At 35.2% G+C, this 24,811-nt stretch overlaps 1 protein-coding gene across 1 annotated transcript in view; it reads left to right on the top strand.

Moving 5' to 3' along the window:
- Window positions 1–8,819, top strand: part of ANXA10 (annexin A10) — a 98,463-nt gene extending 89,644 nt beyond the window's left edge. Inside the window, exons 9-12 of the mRNA XM_011281585.4 lie at window positions 236–331; window positions 2,664–2,722; window positions 6,157–6,279; window positions 8,490–8,819. Of these exons, the coding sequence (XP_011279887.2) occupies window positions 236–331; window positions 2,664–2,722; window positions 6,157–6,279; window positions 8,490–8,558 (347 nt within the window). The 3' untranslated portion in view covers window positions 8,559–8,819. The remainder of the gene's footprint in view (window positions 1–235; window positions 332–2,663; window positions 2,723–6,156; window positions 6,280–8,489) is intronic.
- The last annotated feature ends 15,992 nt before the right edge of the window (window positions 8,820–24,811 follow it).

The raw sequence follows: 24,811 nt of genomic DNA, 5'->3' as shown, positions 1-24,811 counted from the left end.
ATTAATATTAGCTGGCACTTTATTTGACTTCTATACCTTTCTGTTCCTTTTATTTATTAATTTGTTTCTACTTGTATAAAACACTCTGAAAATTTGTAAAAGACAGCCTACTCCTACTCAACCTGCACCTTTATATTTTATTTACTTTCACTATTTATAGCAATCTAATCAATATTTATGTTGTAAATTTATAATATGTATAAACTCTCCTTTGAATTTTATCAATTTGTTGAAGTTTTCCAGGAATTTCAAAATATTTCTGGGCAAGACCTAGTAGATGCCATTAATGAATGTTATGATGGATACTTCCAAGAGTTGCTAGTTGCAATTGGTAAGTAATAATTTATTTGGTGTACAGCAGACCTTTTATCCCAGAATAAATGCTAATTAGCTCTGATTGAATTAAAGATGCATGAATATGCTCTTCATTGAGTCACTTTCCCCTGAATTTAATTATTTAGTAAGGATGTTAATTCTATACTGGAAAGGTACATTAGCTACTGACGCAATGCACTAACATGGCAAGTTGATAACTTAATGAACTAATACCCTTCCCTAGTAACTGGTTCAACTTTCATACTAGGAAACACCGAATTCTCAGATATTCTCTCAGGTAATTGGGATCTCACACCTTTCAATTCATTACTGACTTCCATTCCCTTTTTAAGGAGCAGATAAACCCTAGCAATATGGCTTTCTTTTTTCCAAGAGGAAAATAATTTTTTGTCACTGTCTCTAATATTTTGGCTTTAGGGGTAAGTTCTACCATAAAAAAAAAAGATTTACCAAGTTGTTACTTAGTAGTGACTTCTTCAGGCTATTGTGAGAGAGACATACCTCCAGCTCTTTCCAAAGAAAAGATATCTTCCCACAGAGAGGTAAACAGTAGTAGCTGTTCCTAACAACTACTATTAAATTACCCATGTTGTACCTTGTGCTGTGCTGTGACTTGATAACACACATTGCAGGACCTACAAATGGAGGGTGTTTGTAAAATATCCTCATAAAGAACACATCAAGTAATCACTTGTATTTGTTGAATAAATGGACATTCTGATTTTCCATTCCTAGAACGGCACAGATATTCATGGGCATTAAAGATGACAGGTAACAGAATGTGTATAGCTTAGTTTGGAAAGGAGTTTGAAGCTAGGGTTCCATGAAAAGATTTGGTGGGTTCTATGAAATCCGTGAAATAGTATACAATATATGAATATTTGTATGTGTTTCTGGGGATAGGGTACTTTTATTTTGGCTAAGTCTCAACATAATTTAATTACCGTGTATCTTATTACAATTCATGTAACAAACAAGGCCCAAGGACGTTAGTATGGTCTCAAAGTCTGCCAACTAATGAGCAACAAAGTTATGACTAGGACTTCATGTCATCTGAGTTTCAGGATAGCTCTTTTTCCACTGTAGACCACACCACAAACACAGCAGTGAGTGAGAAGAAATACTGGACATGAGAAATACCAGAAAACAATGTAACTGATTCATTCATTTATTCAATAAACATTTATTGAGTTATCTACCATTCTGGCCATTGATTTAGGCACTGCAAATGGAACAGTGAAATAACAAAAGCCACAACAAAAGCCCCTGTCTTTAAAGTGCCCACATTCTAGCAGTGACTCAGGAGTGCTAGGAGGTTCACAGTTATAAATAAAGGTAAAAGGTGAAGACATGGTCTCACAACCTAAAATTAGCATTTGAATTATGGAGAAAACACTGTTGTGATTATCTTATTTTGCCTAAAAGTTAAAGCCTCACATATGTTACTTATTCATTAATTTATTCACTTATTCAAATAGACATTATTGACTGTCAATGATCATCAACTGACTTCTATCAAGGACAATTGTTCACTAGGCTCTTGGTGGTTCTAATGCCATAATGCTTTGATTAGATGACTCCTAACACTGGTATAGGTCCCTTATGGCCCATCCAGTTTTTCTTTAAGAGACTTCAGGCCTACTCACAGGTCTACCAAGGATTAAAAATAGTGTTTGGGAAGGGGCACCTGGGTAGCTCAGTTGGTTCAGCATCCCACTCTTGATTTCAGTGCAGATCATGATCTCAAGGTCGTGAGATTGAACCCTGCATCAGGCTCTGTGCTAACAATGCAGAGCCTGCTTGGAATTCTCTCTCTCCCTCTCTCCCTGCCCCTCCCCTGCTCACTCTCTCCTCTCTCTCTCTCTCTCTCTCTCTCTCTCTCTCTCTCTCTCAAAACAAATAAATAAACATTAAAAAAAATAGTGTTTGGGAAAATGAGCCAACTGCACATTGAATTATACAATAATAAAAATCTGTAATAGTGATCTATTTAATCTTCAAATAAGAGCACACATTTTTCTTCTCTAGGCTATGCAAAGGAACTACAGATCTCCAAGAGGTAGAGATAGACTAAATGAAAATCTGAATGAATCATTATAATATTGTTGCTTTATATATTTCTATGTGTTATGGTTTTACCGGTATTCTAAATGTGGAAATTTTACTGCAATGTACAATGAGGGATCCCACAGAGAACTCAAAAAGTATCACTCTTCCAGGATTTTAACAGAAAAAAAAAAAGAAGTATTCTCATTGTTTCCCAAATTCTGAAGAAAATACATATTGTCACTCTCAAACTTTCTTTTTTTCTCTCTGATTTTTTCTAGTTCTATGTGTTCGAGACAAACCAGCCTACTTTGCTTATAGGCTATATAATGCAATCCATGTAAGTATGACCCACATATTTTTAAAAATGTCTCCAGAAATCATGTTTACCTTCTCAAATCACTAACTAAAGCACATGGGGGAGATAGGCCCCAAGGAGTCATACTTCTCAGGTAACTCAATTTGTATAGAAAGCAGAGCATTATTTCTTTGGTGGGTCTCATTCTGGTGTATAATACATTTTTTCACTTGAGCATTTCTTGTTTGAAATGAATATATTTGCATACAGGTTCAAAAATAGAATTCAGTGTTTTAAGAAAACACAAAATAATGTTAGTAATTATTTTTAAACATAAAGTGCTATCTTAAAAAACACTTAAAAAGAGATGGCTAGACAATAATAAACTCTAAATCTATTTTATAATTAAATGAGAATAGTTTTCATAGTTTAGTGTGATAGTCAATCACACATCTTTTGGTGCATTTGTTTTTAAAGAAACAAAAACTTAAATGCATGAGACAATGCACACTTTATTCATAACGTGTGTGACCCATATTTTGAAAAAGAAAAGTTCTGATACGAATCATTGCATATATATCATGGCTTCAAAAATTCAGTGAAAATTATTTTTTTAAGTCAGTAATACGACAATTTTAATAGTGTTTTATCACCAAAGTAATTTTTACAGACAAGTTCATTAAAAGTAGCTAGCATGTTGGGATAATATAATATTGAAGAATATTTCTATTATACATCTTGTGTAAAGAGTATTTTTTATTTACGTACAAGAACCTATGTATCCTCAGAACACAGAAGGAAGATTAATGTTCACGGCCTTCCCTTATTTTATTCTATTTCCAAGCAGAAAAGTTTATTTGATTTTTAAAAAATTAAATAATGTATCGGGCAATGCTATTGAACAATTTCAACAGTGTCCTTCCCCAAAACCAGAAAGAAGTTTCACTTGTGAATGACCATGGGAAAAGAAGCACAATTACTCTGATTCCAAATTTGTCCAAGAAAAGGGCTACTTGTTCTAATAATGAATAAAAATCCTATTCCTTCTGTGTGTCTTTCAATGCAAAAATAAAGATATGTGTACTCACAACTGGTTTGGAGGTAAAGAAGAAGATTGTATATTTGAATAATTGAGTTGTTGATATATGATAGCCTCGAATGCAAAATATTGGCCAAAGCTGTTTATACTACTGTTAATCAAAGAACATCTACAGAGATTTTTCTCCAGTACACTCTAATGAATGATATACAACTGAAATATGGAAACTTGGGTAAAATCACTTAATTGAATCACATCAAATTATGAAAATTTGCTTGGCAGGTCTATTCCCAAAGACATTCAGACATTAAAAATTTTATTATGCTCAAAAAAATTATGCTCACTGGCCACTGGATGTCCCCATTACTCCATTTGAAAAGACAAATCGAAATTGGTCTGTCCAGCAATATTCCTTCTGGAGCTAGTATACAGAAGTTGATTTTTGTATTTTACAGTATTTGAGTTAAATTCGGCAAATATTTCAAATATCTGGAATTTTTATTTTTATGATTTTTAATAATAGACTATAAAATAAAAATGCAATTGCTATCTTACTCAGACATACCAATGTTCATCTAACAGAATTCAAAACCCACCTGCCTCCCTGGCCTAGAAGAATTTTTACCTAGAAAGAGTACATGATCAGATTTGCATTTCATAATGCAGTGTGAGGGAGACAGTGTAAAAGTTGGCTGTTAAAGAAAGGAACTATTGCAGAATCAGGGTGAAATGATAAGGGCCAGCATCAAGGGAGTGGCAATGGAAATAGAAATCACAAGGCATTTAAGAAGCAAAATAGAAAGGGGTCCCAAGATGGTGATATAGGAAGACCCTGAACTCACCTCCTCCCACCAACACACCAAATCTACACCTACACAGAGGGCAGTTCCTCTTGAAGAACTGAAAGCTGAACAGCTTCTGCACAACAAACGATAATGTTTCTCACAACATAGAGAAAGATGGGAGAGTTGGAAACATAATAATCCTGACACAAGGACCTTAGTAGGAAGTGAAATCACTGAGGGGCCCATACACAGACTGACCTGCCCTCGGCACAGTGAAGAAACAGCAGTTTGAAGGGCAACTAGACTATAAGTAAAGGAAATTCATTCATTAACCTTAAAGTAGTCACCAAATAGGCAAGGAACTGCTCGAACTCTCTCCAGGGTCAGAGGTGTGAACGAGCACCAGGTTTCATATTCCCCCTCCACCTTGACAACAGAGACATGAACAGGGTGCAGGTGCTCTACCCAGCCTGCTAGAGCTGCCCAGCATGCCTTGGGCCTCTCACCCACACACCAGCTCCAGAAGTCCCATTGGAAGCAACATACAGATGGCCACCAGGCACATGAAAAGATGCTCAGTATTACTAATCATTAGGGAAATGCAAATCAAAATCACAAGGAGATATCACCTCACACCTGTCAAAAGACAAAAAATAACAAGTGATTGGCAAGGATGTAAAGAAAAGCGAATCCTCATACGCTGTTGGTAGGAATGTATATTGGTGCGGCCAATGTGGAAAATAGTATGGAGTTTCCTCAAAAAATTAAAAATAGAACTACTATACAATCTAGCGATTCCATTTCTTAGTATTTATTCAAAAGAAAACAAAAACACCAATTTGAAGAGATATATGCACCCCTATATTCATTGTAATATTATGTACAATAGTCAAGAAACAACTTATGTGTCAATCAATAAAGAATGTCACACACACACACACACACACACACACACATACACACACTGGAATATTACTCGGCCATAAAAAAGAATGAAATCTTGCCATTTGCAACAACATGGGTGGACCTAGAGGGTATTATGCTAAATAAGTCAGACAGAGAAAGACAAATGCCATATTATTTCATTTATGTGTAGAATCTAAAAAACAAGACAAATGAATAAACAAAACAGAAACAGACAGGTACAGGAAACAAACTTGGTCACAGAAGGAGAGGGGTGGGGGAATAGGCAAAATAGCTGAAGAGGATTAAGAGACACAAACTTCCAGTATAAGATAAATAAATCATGGTGATGTAACATACGGCATAGGGAATATAGTCAGTAATATTGTAATAACTATATGGCAAAAAACTGTATGGTAAAAAATTAGATTTGGGGGATCATCTTGTAATGTATAAAATACTGAATCACTATGATGTACATCTGGAACCAATAGTATATTTCAACAAAATAAATTAGTAAAGCAAATGAAAGAAGTCAAATGGGTAGACTGCTTCACGGTATACACACAGTAAGAGAGAGGGAGAAGTCACAGAGGACACTGGGAGTATGACTCGGGCACTTCCCAGATCGCAATGCCAGTGTTCGAGGATCACAGGAGGAATAAATAGTCACAGAAAAGAGGATGAGTCTATATTAGATTAACTTCTACCATTTTCTAATTTTTTCCCTCCTTTTCTCTATCTTTTAGGACTTTGGTTTCCATAATAAAACCGTAATCAGGATTCTAATTGCCAGAAGTGAAATAGACCTGATGACCATCAGGAAACGATACAAAGAGAGATACGGAAAATCCCTATTTCATGACATTAAGGTAAATGTACACATGATTTATTTTGATCCATATTTTGTCCCTTTTGAAACTGAAATAAGAGCTTTAATATAAACACCTTCATGTTAGAATCTAAAAATTTAATAAGGCACATGAGTGGATCAGTTGGTTAAGTGTCTAATTTCAGCCCAGGTCATGATCTCATGGTTCCGGAGTTCGAGCCCTACATAGGGCTCTCTGCCATCAGCACAGAGCCTGCTTTAGATCTTCTGTCTCCCTCTCTTTCTGCCCCTCTCCCCACTTGCACTTCTCTCTAAAAAATAAATAAATATTAAAAAAATAATAATAAAATAAAAAGTTAACTATTCTAACAAAGATAATCTACTTTTGTACATCAGACAGCCTTTAGTGCACCAACAGGTGCTGAATGAGAAAATCCCTCTACTTCAGTAACAGAATTTATTTCTCTTTGATGTGTTTTAAACAAAAATTGTTGATAGAGTCATGTAAAATATTCATCCCTACTTGTGTAATTGTGCTTTATCAGTTAAATTTTGAAGCATGATCAGTATCAGGAAAAATACATTTTACAAAAAGACCACACTAATTGTGAAGAGGTTTCTTAGGTCAATTCAGCTCTCTTCCCATATTGTTATAGAAGGCAGGGCGGACAGTCCAATCCCATAAACTGGTAATTTGGAGGAATTTAACGTTGATAGTAACATAAAATTCTTTGTGTACACACCCATCTCTTTACCCCTTAAGGGGCAAAGCAGCAATGATTCAGAAGTGAACAAGTCCATTTCTTCATTCTGATATGTCTAAACTTTAGTCTGGATTTTGATAAAACCTAGCAAAGAATTATTAGACTATATAGGGCTCTAGATAGGTAATTTGGGGCACCCAATCTGCAATTCAAGTGTCTGACTCCTCTTTCAAAAACTTATAAAGAATTTGAGGATGGCACCAGGAAGAGCATTAAACCAGGCACAGGGCGCTGAGCATATATCTTCACTTCTACTTTGCACACAGCTAGATGTTGTTACTTATACAAATTGTTTTACACTTAAATGTTCAATTGCATAAAATAGCTTTTTAGTTTATTAAAAGAGTGATCCAGAAGCAACATAACAGCCCAAGGACCAAAGGACCACAAAAACCCAGATGGCCCTCTAGGCCTTTTGTGGCCAAATTGGTTTCCAAATGCAGGACTTGATGCAACAGTTAAGAGGAATTTTATTCCTTGGTTCTGATAAAACTCTCCTTGCCCCTACCTTCAATATCCTAAACTTTGAGAACTGCCTGTCCTAATACAGTTTCTAAACAAATAAACTACTGCAATTAGCCACAGCCACCTCAAAGTCTACTGTTATTTACATATAATTAATGTAACACTACTACGTGCACTTAAAGCAGTGAATTATTATTACATGACTTTGTGTGAGAGAATGTTAATATGATAGTTGATTTTTAACTTAGTTTTTATGATTCCATTTATTTATTGCTATTATTGTTTTGAAACACTTAGAAACTATAGAAGACCATAAAAAGAAGATAAAAATTGCCTTATTCTCTACCACAGATAACCAGTAATGAAATGTTGTAGGTTCTGTCTTTTTCAAAATATATGTAAACATTAATATGCTTTACTACATAAAGGAATACTTTCATTGAATTATGGTATCCCACTGTATAAGTTATAAAATACATAAACTACCCCACATTATTAAATATTGCTTTTTGCTTTTTCACTATCATACATAAAGTCTATATTTTCGAATGTAAATTTTTGTGTTCGTCAATAATTGATCATTATTTCCTTAGAATATATTTCTTGAAGTGGAATTACTGCATTAATGAGTATAAACATTTTTAAGTCTTTGGAGACATATTGCCAGTTTCCCCTCCAAGACTCTAAACTGATTTATAACAATAATATTAGGACACCTCTTCCTAAAGTTGAGGAGATTTAATTCTACTGTAAGTTATTCTTTTTATAAATACACATCAGGGTTAAATCAACTTTATAGAAACCCTGTTCTATTGCCTATCACCATGGTATTATTTTTCGATAACTTCCACTGGGAATAGTTCTCAGGACATATTAAACCTTTAGATGAAAAAAGACAACAATTTTGGAAACACTAATGGCCCATGGATCTTTCTGACTATAGTTCAGAGGAATGACGCTTCTTTTTTAGAAATACTAAGACATTTTCTTTCAAATACGTTGTTTGTTTGTTTGTTTTCAGAACTTTGCTTCAGGGCATTATGAGAAAGCTCTGCTCGCCATCTGTGCTGGTGATGCTGAAGATTACTAAATCAAGAGATGGATTTGCAGGACTGCACACTCCTCTCTACAGACTTGTCAAAATATAGAGTTTGTGATAAATTTGTATTGTTAGAAGCATTGTAGCAAAACTGTAGAATCATATTTTCTCTGCTATCTTTAAAATCATTCTGAGCCAAAGAAGAATCTATTGATAAAAGTATAGGAGGCTAGATTTGTACTTATTATCCAAATCAGCGATTTATTAAATTGTGTATAATGGAATAATAAAAAATTTTTTCATTGAAATATATTTTATTTAAATGTGAACTTTCAATTCCCTAGAGCAAGAGTCTGCTTACAACTGTCCTTTAGCATTCTTAGGGAAAAGAAAACACAGTGTGTGGCCATCCCCCTCAGAGAAATTTTCAAGACTTCTGTACAAATGCAATAAACCCAGAGTAAACACCTAAAGCTTCCTTTATGTAAAAGAAAATGAAGATATGAAACGGCAAAATGCAACCCGATAGATGTTTGTCAGGCTTAGATACATAAGAGACTTGGATGTAAATTGGGTGTATGCTTGTATGTGTGTGTGAGTACGTGTGTGTCTGTGTATTTGACAATCATTCTGGTAAAGGCAGTTTAGCTAATGTTTTTAGTATTAGTGCCTAAGAAACCTATTATTTGCCCATGCAATGTCAGAAAAGCCATTGCTCATTGTTTTTATCATCCCTTCTTCACATCTGCACCAAAGTCATTTGGAAGTTATGTGCTTTGTACCATCAGTAAAGCCTGGCCTCTCATGTGTCTGAAAACTCAGTAAATTAGGAGCAGCAAAGGAGAAATACTCACTGAGATCACATCTGGGAGAGAATCTAGATTGATGCCACAATCTAGCCAAGAATAAAAGCAGAAACAGAGATGGGTGAGTCCGTAACGGAGGGCTCCCATTATACACAAGAGAAAACACAAATCCAAGATCACAGGAAGCTGCAGTTAATGAAGTCAAACAAGGAGAATGAGGACACATGCAATAAATCTAGATGAACTGGTGAAATTGATAGGAGTGCTTTACTCCACATGGAATTTTTTTTTGCAATACCCTGTAACCCAGTTCCTATATATCTGTCTCTACCAGTCTCAGGAGAAATGAAAAATGTTCTCAGAACCTGTTTTCTTACAAGCAAAATGATATAGGAAGTTTAGAACACAGTAATTGGGCATAACATAAAACATTTAAGAATAATTAGACTTCTGAAACCATTTTCAAGATTTAAACTTACTGCTACGGTGTATGACGTTATATCATTTTAAATTGGCTTTGATTTTTATCTTTAAAAAATATCATTAACATTTCCATCAAAGGTAGTAATTGTTTGAGACATTCAGTATAGCTATTCTTCCAGATAAAATGTTTTTCACATACAATTTTTAATAAGAAAAATGTTAGAATTCTTGCTGAGAATTTAGATATTTAAATACAAATTTTCCTTGCTAGGATATATTTCTGTAAGTAGCTCAATAAATTGTGGAATTTACACTTCAGCTAGGTAATACCTTTTATTTCTCTAGTACAGCATTGTGTTGCCAAATCAAATACAAATCTAGACTTAGATAGGGAGGGATTTTATCAAAAGGACTAGTGCAATAATTGGAAAGAGGAGCTGCAGTAGGGAAAGAGACTGCAATAGAGAGAATGCTCTGACCACGAGATTTACAGGAGTCTCAAGGGTAGCCAGAAAAAGGATTTTTAATTTCTCAGGGTGAATAAACAAGGCTAGAAAGAATCAGGTATGGGGGGATGGGATGAATTTGTGGTGTGGCTGGACAATTCATCTGGGAATGTCTTTGGTAACATTGCCCGTCATTGATCTGAGATTAGACAGTTGATTTGGAACAGTGAATGCTTCCAGTAAATTTTCAGCAGGAGACAAAGGGCGGATTAAATTCGGGGACCTGTGGGAAGGCAGAAACCTGAGTAAAGTTTAGTCAAGTCAAGTTAGTATGTATCTTGTCCAGATTGGTCAGTAGAGGAAAACAGTTCAGTTAACCATTTATGAGGCAAGGAAAGGAATTTGATGGGTGGGTGGGTGTAGGATTGTTATAGGTAAACAGGAGGTCATCTGTAAGTCTTAGCTAAGTGGGATGAGGAAGAATGGTTCTATTAGAAAGCCATTTTCTGAAACTCAAAATGGTGGTAAAATTTCTTGACCATCTCTGTTTTCCAGCATCCCAGTACTTAGGTAAAGATTAACATTGCCAATGTCTTTTTTGTCTTGACTGCTTCACTTAGTTGTTTACATGCCAAGATGACATTGTCATCTTCGTCATCACATAATTCACTTAGTGAAGTCCTATAAAAGAAATTGTTTAAATTATCATCATTGTTATTTGTGCTTAATGATGTTTAGCTGTTTATATCATCTTCTAATGCACAAATGTTTAACTGATGGACTGAGTAACAAGTGAAAAATCTCTGGTTAAATTAAAAACATCTCCCATATTTAACTTATAGGGGAAAAAAAGACAAACATTTAAAGGAATAAATTTGCTTTTGGTGTGTTACCCACCTACAGTAAAGGAAATAGTAAATTACCTGAATTACTGGCTATTCCAGAAAAAAATAAAACCAGATACGGAAAGACTGCAGAAAGGTATTTGTGTCCTTTGCATTCAGTATTTTACTATGCTCGGTTTAGGCCCAAATAGATTAAACATGTAAAGTGGCTAATCATTTGCTAAAAAAATAAAATGAGTGTTCTGATTTAGTAGCATATTATTATTATCAAAGTTAAATATTTCACGTATGTTAAAAACAATGCCAAATATGTGATGACACTGAAAACAGCAGAGTAGGCTGCTCTAAGGGCCCATCCCTCCAAAGAAGCATCAAAAAAATCATGCAAAAGCTGCCAGAATTAACTTTGTCAGAACTCTGGAAAATAGTAATTAACTCTGAATCAAGAAAACAGTCACACGAGGTAGGAAAGCTTTGTGACATTTTTATTTCTTCTTTTCCCATCTTCCTCCCAACTCAATGGCAGTTGTGAAGACACCAGCCACTGTGGACCTCTGCGGAGCATATCTGGCTTATTAACACAGAATATGTTTAACTCTGTCTGGGAGCTCACTAAAGGACCAAGGTGAGGCACTTGTCTTTGTTTTGTCCAAACCAGACCTCACTCGGGGAGGAAAAATCGTTAAGACAAATGAACCACTTGCAGCTGCCTAGGGCAAAAGATTACAGTTGAGGCAGTACAACTGAGTGATGAAAGCCTGTGAAGAAAATATGGGAAATCTATATATTCCCCCTATATATGGGGATTTATAAAGTCATGCACATGCCTGAGGCAGGACACACACTGAAAAGACTTGAGAAAACTCTAAGCTGTCAACTTATTGGTCTCTAGGATTAGTCCAAGCAGAAAGTGAAGGGCAATGCAGAGTTCTAAATGGTCTAAGTGTTGAAAGGCATATCTCAGCATACAGCCAATCTACAAAATATGGGAGAAATTTTTTTCTTAATTCCTCCTTCTCCTCCTTCTCCTCCACCTCCTCCTCCTCTTCACTCTTTCTTGTCCATTCTTGTGTTCAAAGAAATCTCTGTCAAAACAGTGACTAAAGAAACAAAGACTTCAGAGACCACACATGATGAAGAATAGAGACATTATAAAAAGTGTTTAGGAAAGTCACTAAACAAAGCTACAGCTACTGTGAACAGATGGAAACAAAAACAAACACTTAAGAAGAAAAAAAAAATTCTAGAATTACCACGTCATAGTATCCAAAACATACAGTTCTCAAAAAACATGAAAAAAACATTAAAATATACTCATTAATGGATAAAATTACTAGAAACTATCCTTAAGAAACAAACAACACAAAGGCATAACACTTATAAAAAACAAGTACTGGGGCACCTGGGTGGTTCCGTCAGTTAAGTGTCCGGCTTTGGCTCAGGTCATGATCTCGTGGCCCATGAGTTAGAGCCCCCCATCGGGCTCTGTGCTGACAGCTCAGAGCCTGGACACTGCTTTGGATTCTGTCTCCCTCTCTCTTTGCCCCTCCCCCACTCATGCTCTGTCCCTCTCTGTCTCAAAAATGAATAAACATTAACCAAAAAAAATTTTAAAAAACAAGTACCAAAATGAGAAAAGTAAGTTCTTCATTATCAGTAATTATTTTAAATGTAAAATGGATTAAATGTAAGTGGATCAAAAAATAAAGATTGGCAGAATGGATTAAAAAAAAACAACAACCATGATTTAACTATATACTGTCTGTAAGAGACTCCCTTTAGATCCAAAGACCCAAAGATGTTAAAAGTGAAACGATAGAAAAAGATATTCCATACAAATAGCAAAAAAAAAAAAAAAAAAAAAAAAAAAAAAAAAAAAAGAGAGAGAGCTGAATAGCTTTTACTAATATCAGGCAACATACACTTTAACTCAAAAACTGTTACAAGAAATAAAAAAGACATTATATACTCAGAAAAGGTTTAATTCATCTAAAAGATATAACAATTAAAAATATGTAAACCCCAAACAAAAGAGCCCTCAAATGTATGAAATGAACACTAACAAAATGGAAGGGCACAGAACTGACAGTTCTAAAATAATAGTTGATGATTTCAATACCCTACTTCCAATAATAGATAGAACTTCTGGACAGAAGATCAATAAGGAAATAACTAACTTAACACCATACTCCAATTAGACCTAATGAACATATTTAGAAGACTATACCCAACAACAGCAGAACATACATTCTTCTCATGTACATATCAAACATTATCCAGAAGAGACCAATATGCTGGTCTACAAAACAAGTTTCAATATACTGAAAAATACCGAAGTCATAGAAAGTATCTTTTCAGTCATAGAAAGTATCTTCATTTTTAACAGAGTGAAGTTAAAAATCATTAACAAATATATGGAAATTAAACAAATTAACAATTAACAAATATATGGAGATTAAACAAATATATGGAAATTAAACAGCACACACAATGAGTCAGAGAAAAAAAAATCACAGAAAAATCAGAAAATGCTTAGAAATAAATGACAGTAAAAGCACAACATATCAAAACTTATGGGACACAGAGAAAGCAGTCCTCAAAGGAAATTTATACCAGTTAATACCGTTTTCATTGAAAAAGATTAAAGATCGCAGATCAACAACCTAATTTTATACCCTAAAGAAGTAGAAAGAAAAGAACAATCTAAAACCTAAGCTAACAGAAGGAAAGACAGAAGATCAGTGTGAGGATAAATAAAATAGATAACAGAAAAATAACAGAAAGAGCAATAAAACAAAAGTTGGATCTCAGAAAAGATCAACAAAATTGACAAACATTTAGCTAGGTTGACAGAGAAAACAAGAAAGAAGATGCAAATAAATAAAATCAGGAATGAATGTGAGGATATTAGTGATGCTACAGAAATACAAAGGATTATACAGAAGTACTATGAACAACTAATTGCACACCAAAAAAATTTATATAATCTAGGTTAAATGGTCAAATTCCTAATAACACATAAATCATCAAAACCAACTCAAAAGAAATAGAAAATCGAACAACATCTGTAATAAGTAAAGAAATTGAATCAGTTATCAAAAACCTCTCAACAAAGAAAAGTCCAGCCTAGCTGGCTTCACTGGTTAATTCTACTAAACATTTACTAAGCTTTTTTTTTTCAAGTTTTTGTTTTGAGAGACAGAAAGAGAGAGAGAGAGAGAGAGTGCACAAATGGGGCAGGGGGCAGTGAGAGAGGGAGAGAGGGAATCCCATGCAGGCTCCATGCTGTCAGCACAGAGCCCAATGTGGGAATCGATCTCACCAACCATGAGATCATGACCTGAATGGAAATCAAGAATTGAATGCCTAACTGATTGAGCCACCCAGGAGCCCTGTAATTCTAGTAAACATTTAAAGAAGAATTAGAACCTATCTTTTTCAACTTTTCCAGAAAATAGAAGAGGTAGAAACATTTCCTAACTTACATTCTATGAGTACTGTATTGCCTGATACTAAAATCAGACTAAGACATCACAAGAAAACTACACACCAATATCCCTTATGAATATAGATACAAAAATCCAAATACAGATACAAAATACCAGCAAACTGAGTTCAGCAGCATTTTTAAAATATTATACACTATGACTCAGTGGGATTTGCCCCAGGAATGTATGAGTGATTCAACATAAGAAAACCAATCGTGTAATATACTATATTAAGAGAGTGAAGTAAAAAGAAATATAATCACTTCAGTTAATGCAGTATGAGCATTCAAAAAAAGTCTTTTTCACAATAAAAATACTTGGCAAACTAGGAAGACAAGATAACTTCCTCAACATGATAAAGCACATTTATGGTAAACACAGCTAACATTATGATAAAAGACCAAAATGTTTTTCCTAAAGTCATCAACAGAACAAGAATGCCTGCTTTCACCATTGCTATTCAACATTTTACTGGAAGGACTAGTCAGAGCAATTACGTAAGAAAAATAACAAAGAAGGCATCTACATCGGAAAGGACAAAGCAAAACTCTATTCACAGATGACATGATCCCATATATAGAAATTCCTGACGGGGCACTTAGGTGGCTCTGTCCATTAACCATCCAACTTCAGCTCAGGTCATGATCTCACATTTCATGAGTTCGAGCCCCACGTCCAGCTCTGTGCTGGCAGCTCAGAACCTGGAGCCTGCTTCGGATTCTGTGTATCTCTCTCTCTCTCTCTCTCTCTCTCTCTCAATCTCTCCCTCAAAAATAAATTAAAAACATTAAAGAAAGATAAATTCCTGAAGAATCCACAAAATAAGTATTAGAGCCAATAAATTTTAGAGTTATAGAGTTTAATATCAACATTCAAAAATCAGTTGTGTTTTTATACACAAGCAAGGTACTTCAAAATATCCAATTACAATAGCATCCAAAATAATAAAATACCTAAGAATAAATTTATTCAAGGTTAAAGACTTGCACGCTGAAAACTACAACATTGCTGAAAGAAATTAAAGAAGAACTAAAAAATGGAAGTACACATTTGTTTATGGATTGGAAGAATTAATACTGATGACAATGCTACATAAAGTGATCTATAGATTCATTGGAATCCCTCTCAGAATTCCCTTATCCCTTTTTGTAAAAGTGGAAAAGCAATCCTTGAATTAATATGGAACAGCAAAGGACTTTGAATACCCAAAACAATACTGAATACAAACAGCAAAGTTGGAAGAAACATTTCCCTGTTTTAAAAGCTAATCGAAATAGTAATCAAAAAAGTGCAGTACCAGCACAAGCACAGACGTATAGAATAATAGAACAGAAATGAGAGTTCAGAAATAAACCCATACATCTATGGCCAACTGGTCTTTGAGAAGGTGCCAAGACTATTGAATGAAAACAGAATTCAAAGAATGATGCTGGGAAACTGTATTTCCATATGTTAATGAATGAATTGGACCCTTATGTCACAACATATACCAAAATTTATTTTTAAATGTATCAATGATATATATCAAAATTTATTCAAATGGATTCAACAGCTAAATCTTAACATTTTTATAAGAAAACACAGGGATAATTCTTCATTAACTTTGATTTGCAAATGGATTCTTAACTATAACACCAAAAGCATGAAAACAAAAGGAAAAATAGATTGGACTCCATCAGAAAAAACTTTTAGGGCACCTGTGTGGCTCACTTGGTTAAGCATTCAGCTCTTCAGCTCAGGTCATGATCTCACGGTTTGTGGGTTCAAGCCTCATATTGGTCTCTGCACTAGCAGTGCAAAGCCTGCTTGGGATTCTGTCTCTCTCCCCCTCTCTCTCTGCCCCTCCCCTACCTGTGTGCTCTGTCTCTCTCTCTCTCTCGAAATAAATAAACTTAAAAAAATTAAAAACTTTTGCATACCAAAGAGCATTATCAAATAAAGGAAACGACTTATAGGAGAAAATATTTGCAAATCATATATTTTAAAGGGTTTATATCTAAAATATATAAAGAATATCTACAAATCAAGAACAAAAAGAAGTACAACACAATTAAACTTGGATAAAGGTCTCCAATAGACATTTCTCCAAAGAGAATATACATATTGTGCCATAACATGAAAAGATGCTCAACATCATAAGTTATTAGGGAAATGCAAATCAAAACCACAATAAGATAGGTATCACTTCACACCCCCTAGAATGGTTATAATTTTTTTTTTAAATGAAAATTATGGGGAGGAGCCAAGATGGCAGAACAGCATGGAAGATTTTTGTGTGTCTCGTGTCCATGAAATACAGCCAGACCAACACTAAACCATCCTACACACCTAAAAAACTGACTGGAGGATTAACACAACAATCTGCACAAACTGAACCACAGAATTCAGCAGGTACCCGGCGCGAAGAAATGAACTTGGGGAGCGAGAGGCGCAGGAAGGAAGGTGCTTTTGTGAGTGGAGAGAGGAGAGAGACTGGGGTGGGGTGGAGAATACGTGAAAAGCACCCTTCCCCAAGAGGAGCTGGAGAGAAAGTGGAAAATTGGAAACAGCTGCAGAGACTAAACTAAAAAGGGAGAAAGGAGAAAGGAGAGGGTTTAAATTCTATTGAGACTGTAAACAAAGGGAGCGCAGTCTGCAACTCCACAGCTCCATACCTGGCAGTGCTCTGGTGGGAAGGGCGAATCCCCAGGATCAGAGTGAAAAGCGGAGAAAAGGGGTTCCACTGCTGGAAGGGCATTTGGTAGAGACTGTTGAAGCCACTTGGTCCCACCAGACTCCAGAGGGTGGTCACATTCGCTGGTGCTGAAACAAGGTCGTTAAGAGTGAAGCCTGCCAGATGCATGTTGTAATTTTCCACAATCCCTGAAAAGCTGCTGCTACACTATCTCGTGAACTTTTTCTGGGGCGGGCTGGCACCTGGCCGCAGTCTCGGGGCACCCGCAGCAGCAGGGTCCCACAAGCGTTCCTGGGTGCAGATGACATTCAGCCATTGCTCACTGAGACGCTCCCGGAGAGGGGCAGAACCGGTCAAAGCCTCAGTCCTTCAGAAGAGGCTGGGGAAAGCAGCCGCATCTCAGCCAATCTCGGGAGAGAGGTACTGCCTGGGGCCTGGTCACAGACAGTGAAAAAGCAGGGAGTGGACGAAAGCTGAAGACAGAGGATGGGTATGCGATTGCTGATCCAGGAAAACAGACTGGATAGCTGGGTGACACCATTTTTACCACTCCCGCGCATGCACATACGCACCTACCAGCGCCACAACGCTTCACCAAAGTAGGCTAGCAGCGCCATCTAGTGGAAAGCGGAGCCATTACACTGAGCCCCACCCAACTGTACCAACCTCATTCTTCAAGAACACAAGTCCCACTGCCGGCTTAGTTTATGGACTATAAAGCACCACATAGACTGACTTATAGAGGAAAACGAAGTAATTTCAGTCCTAATTCAATCTGTTAGCAGGTCCATCATTCAATTTTCTTTCTTTTTTTTCTCTTTTACACTTCTTTTTCTTGAATACAGAAAGAGAAAACATATTTTTATTTTCAATTTTTATTAAAAATGTTTTTTTCTTTAATTTTTATTACTATATTTCTTAATTTTGTGTAAATTTATTCAAAATCTATTTTACTTCCATCATTTTATTTTAGTCTACTTCAGTGTACTCACCTTTTCAAATTTTCAATCGCCTTTTTCTTTCTTTTCTTTTTTTCTCTTTTTCATTTCTTTTTTTCTTGAATGCAAAAAGAGAAAAACTTCATTTTTACCTTCAATATCTACTAAAAATATTTTTCTTTAATTTTTTTACTATATTTTTTCTTTTATGTAAATTTTTTTCAAATTCTATTTGACTTCCACCATTTTATTTTAGTCTACTACAGTGTATTCACCTTTTCAAATTTTCAAACGATTTCCTTTTTTTCTTTTTTCTCCTTTTTTCTCTTTTTCGTTTCTTTTCTTTTTCTTGAATATATAAAAAGAAAAATTCATTTTTATTTTTAATTTTTGATAAAAATATTTTTCTTCAGTTTTTTTCTACCATATTCTTTACTTCTGTATATATTGTTTCAAATTCTATTTTACCTCAATCATCTCATTTTACTCTAATTCAGTGTATTCATTTTTTCAAATTCTCAAACGATTTCCTTTTTTTTTTCTTTCCCCCGCTTTTTTTTCTCTAATCTGTGAAACCACTTTCAACACCCAGAACAAAACATACGTAGGATCTGGCATCATTTATTCTATTTGTGTGTGGGTGTGTGTGTGTTTAATTTTATAATTTTAATATTTTTTAATTTTAATTTTTTTAATTTTAATTTTTCTACCTCATTAATTCCTTTTCTCCCTTCAAAATGACAAAACAAAGGAATTCACCCCAAAAGAAAGAGCACTAAGAAACTACAGCCAGAGATTGAACCATCACAGATACAGGCAAGATGTCTGAACCAGAATTTAGAATCACGATAATAAGAATACTAGCTGGAGTTGAAAATACTTTAGAATCCTTTTCTGCAGAGATAAAAGATGCAAAAAATAGCCAGAATGAAATTAAAAATGTTATAACTGAGCTGTAATCACAGATGGATGTAGCAGCAGCAAAGATGGATGACGCAGAACAGAGAATCAGCGATATAGAGGACAAACTTATAGAGAATAATGAAGCAGAAAAAGAGAAGGAGATTAAGGCAAAAGAGCATGATTTAAGAATTAGAGAAATCAGTGACTCATTAAAAAGGAACAACATCGAATATAGGGGTCCGAGAAGAGGAAGAGAGAGAAATAGGGGTAGAAGGGTTATGTGAGCAAATCATAGTGGAAAACGTTCCCAATCTGGGGAAAGACACAGACATCAAAATCCAGGAAGCACAGAGGAGTCCCATTAGATTCAACAAAAACCGACCATCAACAAGGCATATCATAGTCAAATTCACAACATGTTTAGGCAAGGAGAGAATCATAAAAGCAGCAAGGAAAAAAAGTCCCTAACCTACAAGGAAAGACAGATCAGGTTTGCAGCAGACCTATCCACAGAAATTTGGCAGGCCAGAAAGAAGAGGCAAGATATATTCAGTGTGCTGAATCAAAAAAATATGCAGCCAGGAATTCTTTATCCAGCAAGCTGTCATTCAGAATAGAAGGAGAGATAAAAAGTTTCCCAGACAAACAAAAATTAAAGGAGTTTGTGACCACTAAACCAGCCCTGAAAGAAATTTTAAGGGGGACTCTCTGAGGGGAGAAAAGATGAAAATATAAATAAATAAATAAATAAATAAATAAATAAATAAATAAATAAATACATACGAAAAGCAACAAAGATTAGAAAGGACCAGAGATCACCACCAGAAATTCCAACTCTACAAGCATCATAATAATAGATTCATATCTTTCAGTACTCACTCAAATCATCAATGGACTCAATGCTCCAATCAAAAGATATAGGATAACAGAATGGATAAGAAAACAAGATTCATGTATATGCTGTTTACAAGAGTCCCACTTTAGACCTAAAGACACCTTCAGATTGAAAATAAGGGGATGGAGAACCATCTGTCATGCTAATAGTCAACAAAAGAAAGCTGGTGTAGCCATACTTATATTAGACAATCTAGTCTTTAAAATAACGACTATCAAGAGATGCAGAAGGGCATTATATCAAAACCAAGGGGTCAATCCACCAAGAAGCCTAACAATTGTAAACATTTATGTGCCAAATGTGATAGCACCCAAATATATAAATCAATTAATCACAAACATAAAGAAACTCATCGATAGTAACACCATAATAGTAAGAGACTTCAACACCTCATTCACAGTAATGGACAGATCACCTAATCAAAAAATCAACAAGGAAACAATGGCTTTGAATGACACACTGGACCAGATGGACTTAACAGATATATTCAGAACATTTCAACCTAAAGCAGCAGAATATGCATTCTTCTCCAGTGCACATGGACCATTCTCCAGAATAGACCATATACTGGGACACAAAGCAGCCCTAAGTAAGTACAAAAAGATTGAGAGCATACCGGGCATATTTTCAGACCACAATGCTATGAAACCCGAAATCAACCACAAGAAAAAATTTGGAAAGGTTACAAATACTTGGAGACTGAAGAACATCCTACTAAAGAATGAATGGGCTAACCAAGCAGTTAAAGAGGAAATTAAAAAGTATATAGAAGTCAATGAAAATGATAATACCACAACTCCAAACCTCTGGGACACAGCAAAGGCAGTCATAAGAGGAAAGTATATAGCAATCCAGGCCTTCCTAAAGAAGGAAGAAAGATCTCACATATACAACCTAACCTTATGCCTTAAGGATCTGGAAAAAGAACAGCAAATAAAACCCAAAACCAGCAGAAAACAGGAAATAATAAAGATTAGAGGAGAAATTAATGCTATCAAAACCAAAAAAAAAAAAAAAAAAAAACAGTAGAACAGATCAATGAATTCAGAAGCTGGTTCTTTGAAAGAATTAACAAAATTGATAAACCACTACCCAGTTTGATCAAAAAGAAAAAGGAAAGGACCCAAATAAATAAAATCAAGAATGAAAGAGGAGAGATCACAACCAACACAGCAGAAACAAAAACAATAAGAGAATATTATGAGCAATTATATGCCAATAAAATGGGTAATGTGGAAGAAATGGACAAATTCCTAGAAACATATACACTACCAAAACTGAAACAGAAAGAAACAGAAAATTTGAACAGACCCATAACCAGTAAGGAAATCGATTTATTAATCAAAAGTCTCCTAAAAAAACAAGAGTCCAGGGCCAGATGGCTTTCCAGGTGAATTCTACCAAACATTTAAGGAAGAGTGAACACCTATTCTCTTGAAGCTGTTCCAAAAACTAGAAATGGAAGGAAAACTTCCAAACTCTTTCTGTTAAGCCAGCATTACCTTGATTCCAAAACCAGACAGAGACCACACTAAAAAGGAGAACTACAGACCAATTTCCCTGATGAACATGGATGCAAAAATCCTCAACAAGATATTAGCCAACTGGCCCCAACAATACATTAAAAAAATTATTCACCATGACCATGTGGGATTTATACCTGGGATGCAGGGCTGGTTCAATACCTGCAAAACAACTAATGTGATTCATCATATCAATAAAAGAAAGGACAAGAACCATATGATCCTCTCGATAGATGCAGAGAAAGCATTTGACAAAATACAGCATCCTTTCTTGATAAAAACCTTCAAGAAAGTAGGGATAGAAGGAGCATACCTCGAGACATTAAAAGCCATATATGAACGACCCAATGCTAATATCATCCTCAATGGGGAAAAACTGAGATCTTTCCCCCTAAGGTCAGGAACAAAACAGGGATGTCCACTCTCGCCACTGTTATTCAACATAGTATTGGAAATCTTAGCCTCTGCAATCAGACAACACAAAGAAATAAAAGGCATCCAAATTGGCCAGGAGGAGGTCAAACTTTCACTCTTCGCAGATGACATGATACTCTATATGGAAAACCCGAAAGATTCCACCAAGAAACTGCTAGAATTGATTTTTGAATTCGGCAAAGTTTCAGGATATAAAATCAATGCACAGAAATCGGTTGCATTCCTAAACACCAACAAGGAAGCGACAGAAAGAGAAATCAAGGAATTGATCCCATTTACAATTGCACACAATATATAAAATACCTAGGAATGAATTTAACCAAAGAGTTGAAAAATCTATACACTGAAAACCATAGAAAGCTTATGAAAGAAATTGAAGAAGACACCAAAAAATGGAGAAAGATTTCATGCTTCTGGATAGGAAGAACAAATATTGTTAAAATGTCGATACTACCCAAATCAATCTACATATTCAATGCAATCCCTATCAAAATAACACCAGTACTCTTCACAGAGCTAGAACAAATAATCCTAAGTTTGTATAGAACCAGAAAAGACCCCAAATAGCCAAAGCAACCTTGAAAAAGAAAACCAAAGCAGGAGGCATCACAATCCCAGACTTCAAACTTTATTACAAAGCTGTAATCATCAAGACAGTAAGGTACTGGCACAAAAACAGACACTCAGATCAATGGAACAGAACAGAGCACCCAGAAATGGATCCACAAAAATATGGCCAACTGATCTTTGACAAAGCAGGAAAGAATACCCAATGGAATAAACACAGTGTCTTTAGCAAGTGGTGCTGGGAAAACTGGACAGCGACATGCAGAAGAATGAACCTGGACCACTTTCTTACACCATACACAAAAATAAACTCAAGATGGATGAAATACCTAAATGTAAGTCAGGAATCCATCAAAATCCTCGAGGAGAAACCAGGCCAAAACCTCTTTGATCTTGGCCGCAGCAACTTCTTACTCAACATGTCTCTGGAGGCAAGGGAAACAAAAGCAAAAATGAACTATTGGGACCTCATCAAAGTAAAAAAGCTTCTGCACAGTGAAGGAAACCATCAACAAAACTAAAAGGCAACCGACAGAATGGGAGAAGATATTTGCAAACGACATATCAGATAAAGGGTTAGTATCCAAAATCTCTAAAGAACTTATCAAAGTCAACACCCAAAAAACAAATAATCCAGTGAAGAAATGGGCAAAAGACATGAATAGACACTTCTCCAAAGAAGACATCCACATGGCCAACCAACACATGTAAAAAGGCTCAACATCACTCATCATCAGGGAAATACAAATCAAAACCACAATGAGATACCACCTTACACCTGTCAGAATGGCAAAAATTAACAACTGGGGCAACAGATGTTGGCAAGGATATGGAGAAAGAGGCTCTGTTTTGCACTGCTGGTGGGAATGCGAGCTGGTGCAGGCACTCTGGAAAACAGTATGGAGGTTCCTCAAAAAATTGAAAATAGAACTACCTTAGGACCCAGCAATTGCACTACTAGGTATTTATACAAAAGATACAAAAATGCTGATTTTTAGGGGCACACAGACCCCAATATTTATAGCAGCACTATCAATAATAGTCAAAGTATGAAAGAGCACAATGCCCACTGACTGATGAATGGATAAAGATGTGGTATATACACATACAATGGAATATTACCCGGTGATCAAAAAAAAAAAAAAATGAAATCTTGCCATTTGCAACTACATGGATGGAACTAGAGTGTACTATGCTAAGCAAAATAAGTCAGCCAAAGATAGATTTCATATGATTTCTCTCATACGTGGAATTTAAGAAACGAAACAAATGAACATCAGAGAAGGGAAGCAAAAATATGATAAAAACAGAGAGGGAGACAAACCATAAGAGACTCTTAAATACAGAGAGCAAACTGAAGGTTGCTGGCAGGGTGTTGGGTGGGGGAATGGGCTAAATGGGTGATGGACATTAAGGAAGACGTTTGTTGGGATGAGCACTGGGTGTTGTATGTAAGTGATGAATCACGAAATTCTATTCCTGAAATCATTATTACATATATTGTAATACATTACATACATATATACACATACATATATTATATATGTATATATACATATATACATATTATATATACATTACATACATACATATTATATATACATTACATACATATATACACATACATATATTATATATGTATATATATGTATATATACATATACATGTATGTGTATATATACATATATACATGTATGTACACATATGTTAACTAACTTGGATTTAAACAACATACATACATAATGTATGTGTGTAACACATACATAACATACATGTACATACATGTTATGTATGTTACATAACATACATGTACATATATGTTAACTAACTTGGATTTAAATAACATACATACATACATAAAGTGTTTGATATATATTTACTGAGTTCCTATTCTGTATCATACACCACTTGTAGGTAGAGGGATCATACAAGTAACCAAACACAAACTGCCCTCAAATGACTTGTAGCAGGGTTTCTCAAATGTTTGTGCATTTTGAACTCAATAGTTCTGAGATGGCTCCCAAGATTTCATCATATCTAGCAGATGATACTGATGTTGGTCTTTGCTTTGCACCTGGAGTGGCAAAGACTTATGGTATAGTAATTCACAGCAAGACACAATTCATACATAATGATTAATCGAGAAACTAACACCCTTTTCCTTACCTATATCAATTATTGTGATACTAAAACTACTCAAGTTGTTTTAGAAAAAAATTTTTTTTCTACTTCCGTGCAAAGTACTGCTATTATGGAATAAGAGTAAAGTGGCTTTGTTTCACTGGACACAGCTAGTACTACAATCATGTAAAAATTGTTTCTTTTAAAAGAATACATGGGATAAAAGAAAATTTCACATAC

The sequence above is a fragment of the Felis catus genome, chromosome B1 (genome assembly GCF_018350175.1).
Source record: "Felis catus isolate Fca126 chromosome B1, F.catus_Fca126_mat1.0, whole genome shotgun sequence".
Taxonomy (NCBI): Eukaryota; Metazoa; Chordata; class Mammalia; order Carnivora; family Felidae; genus Felis; species Felis catus.
Note: the sequence above shows the minus strand (reverse complement) of the source record. Positions and strands in the feature narration are given on the sequence as shown.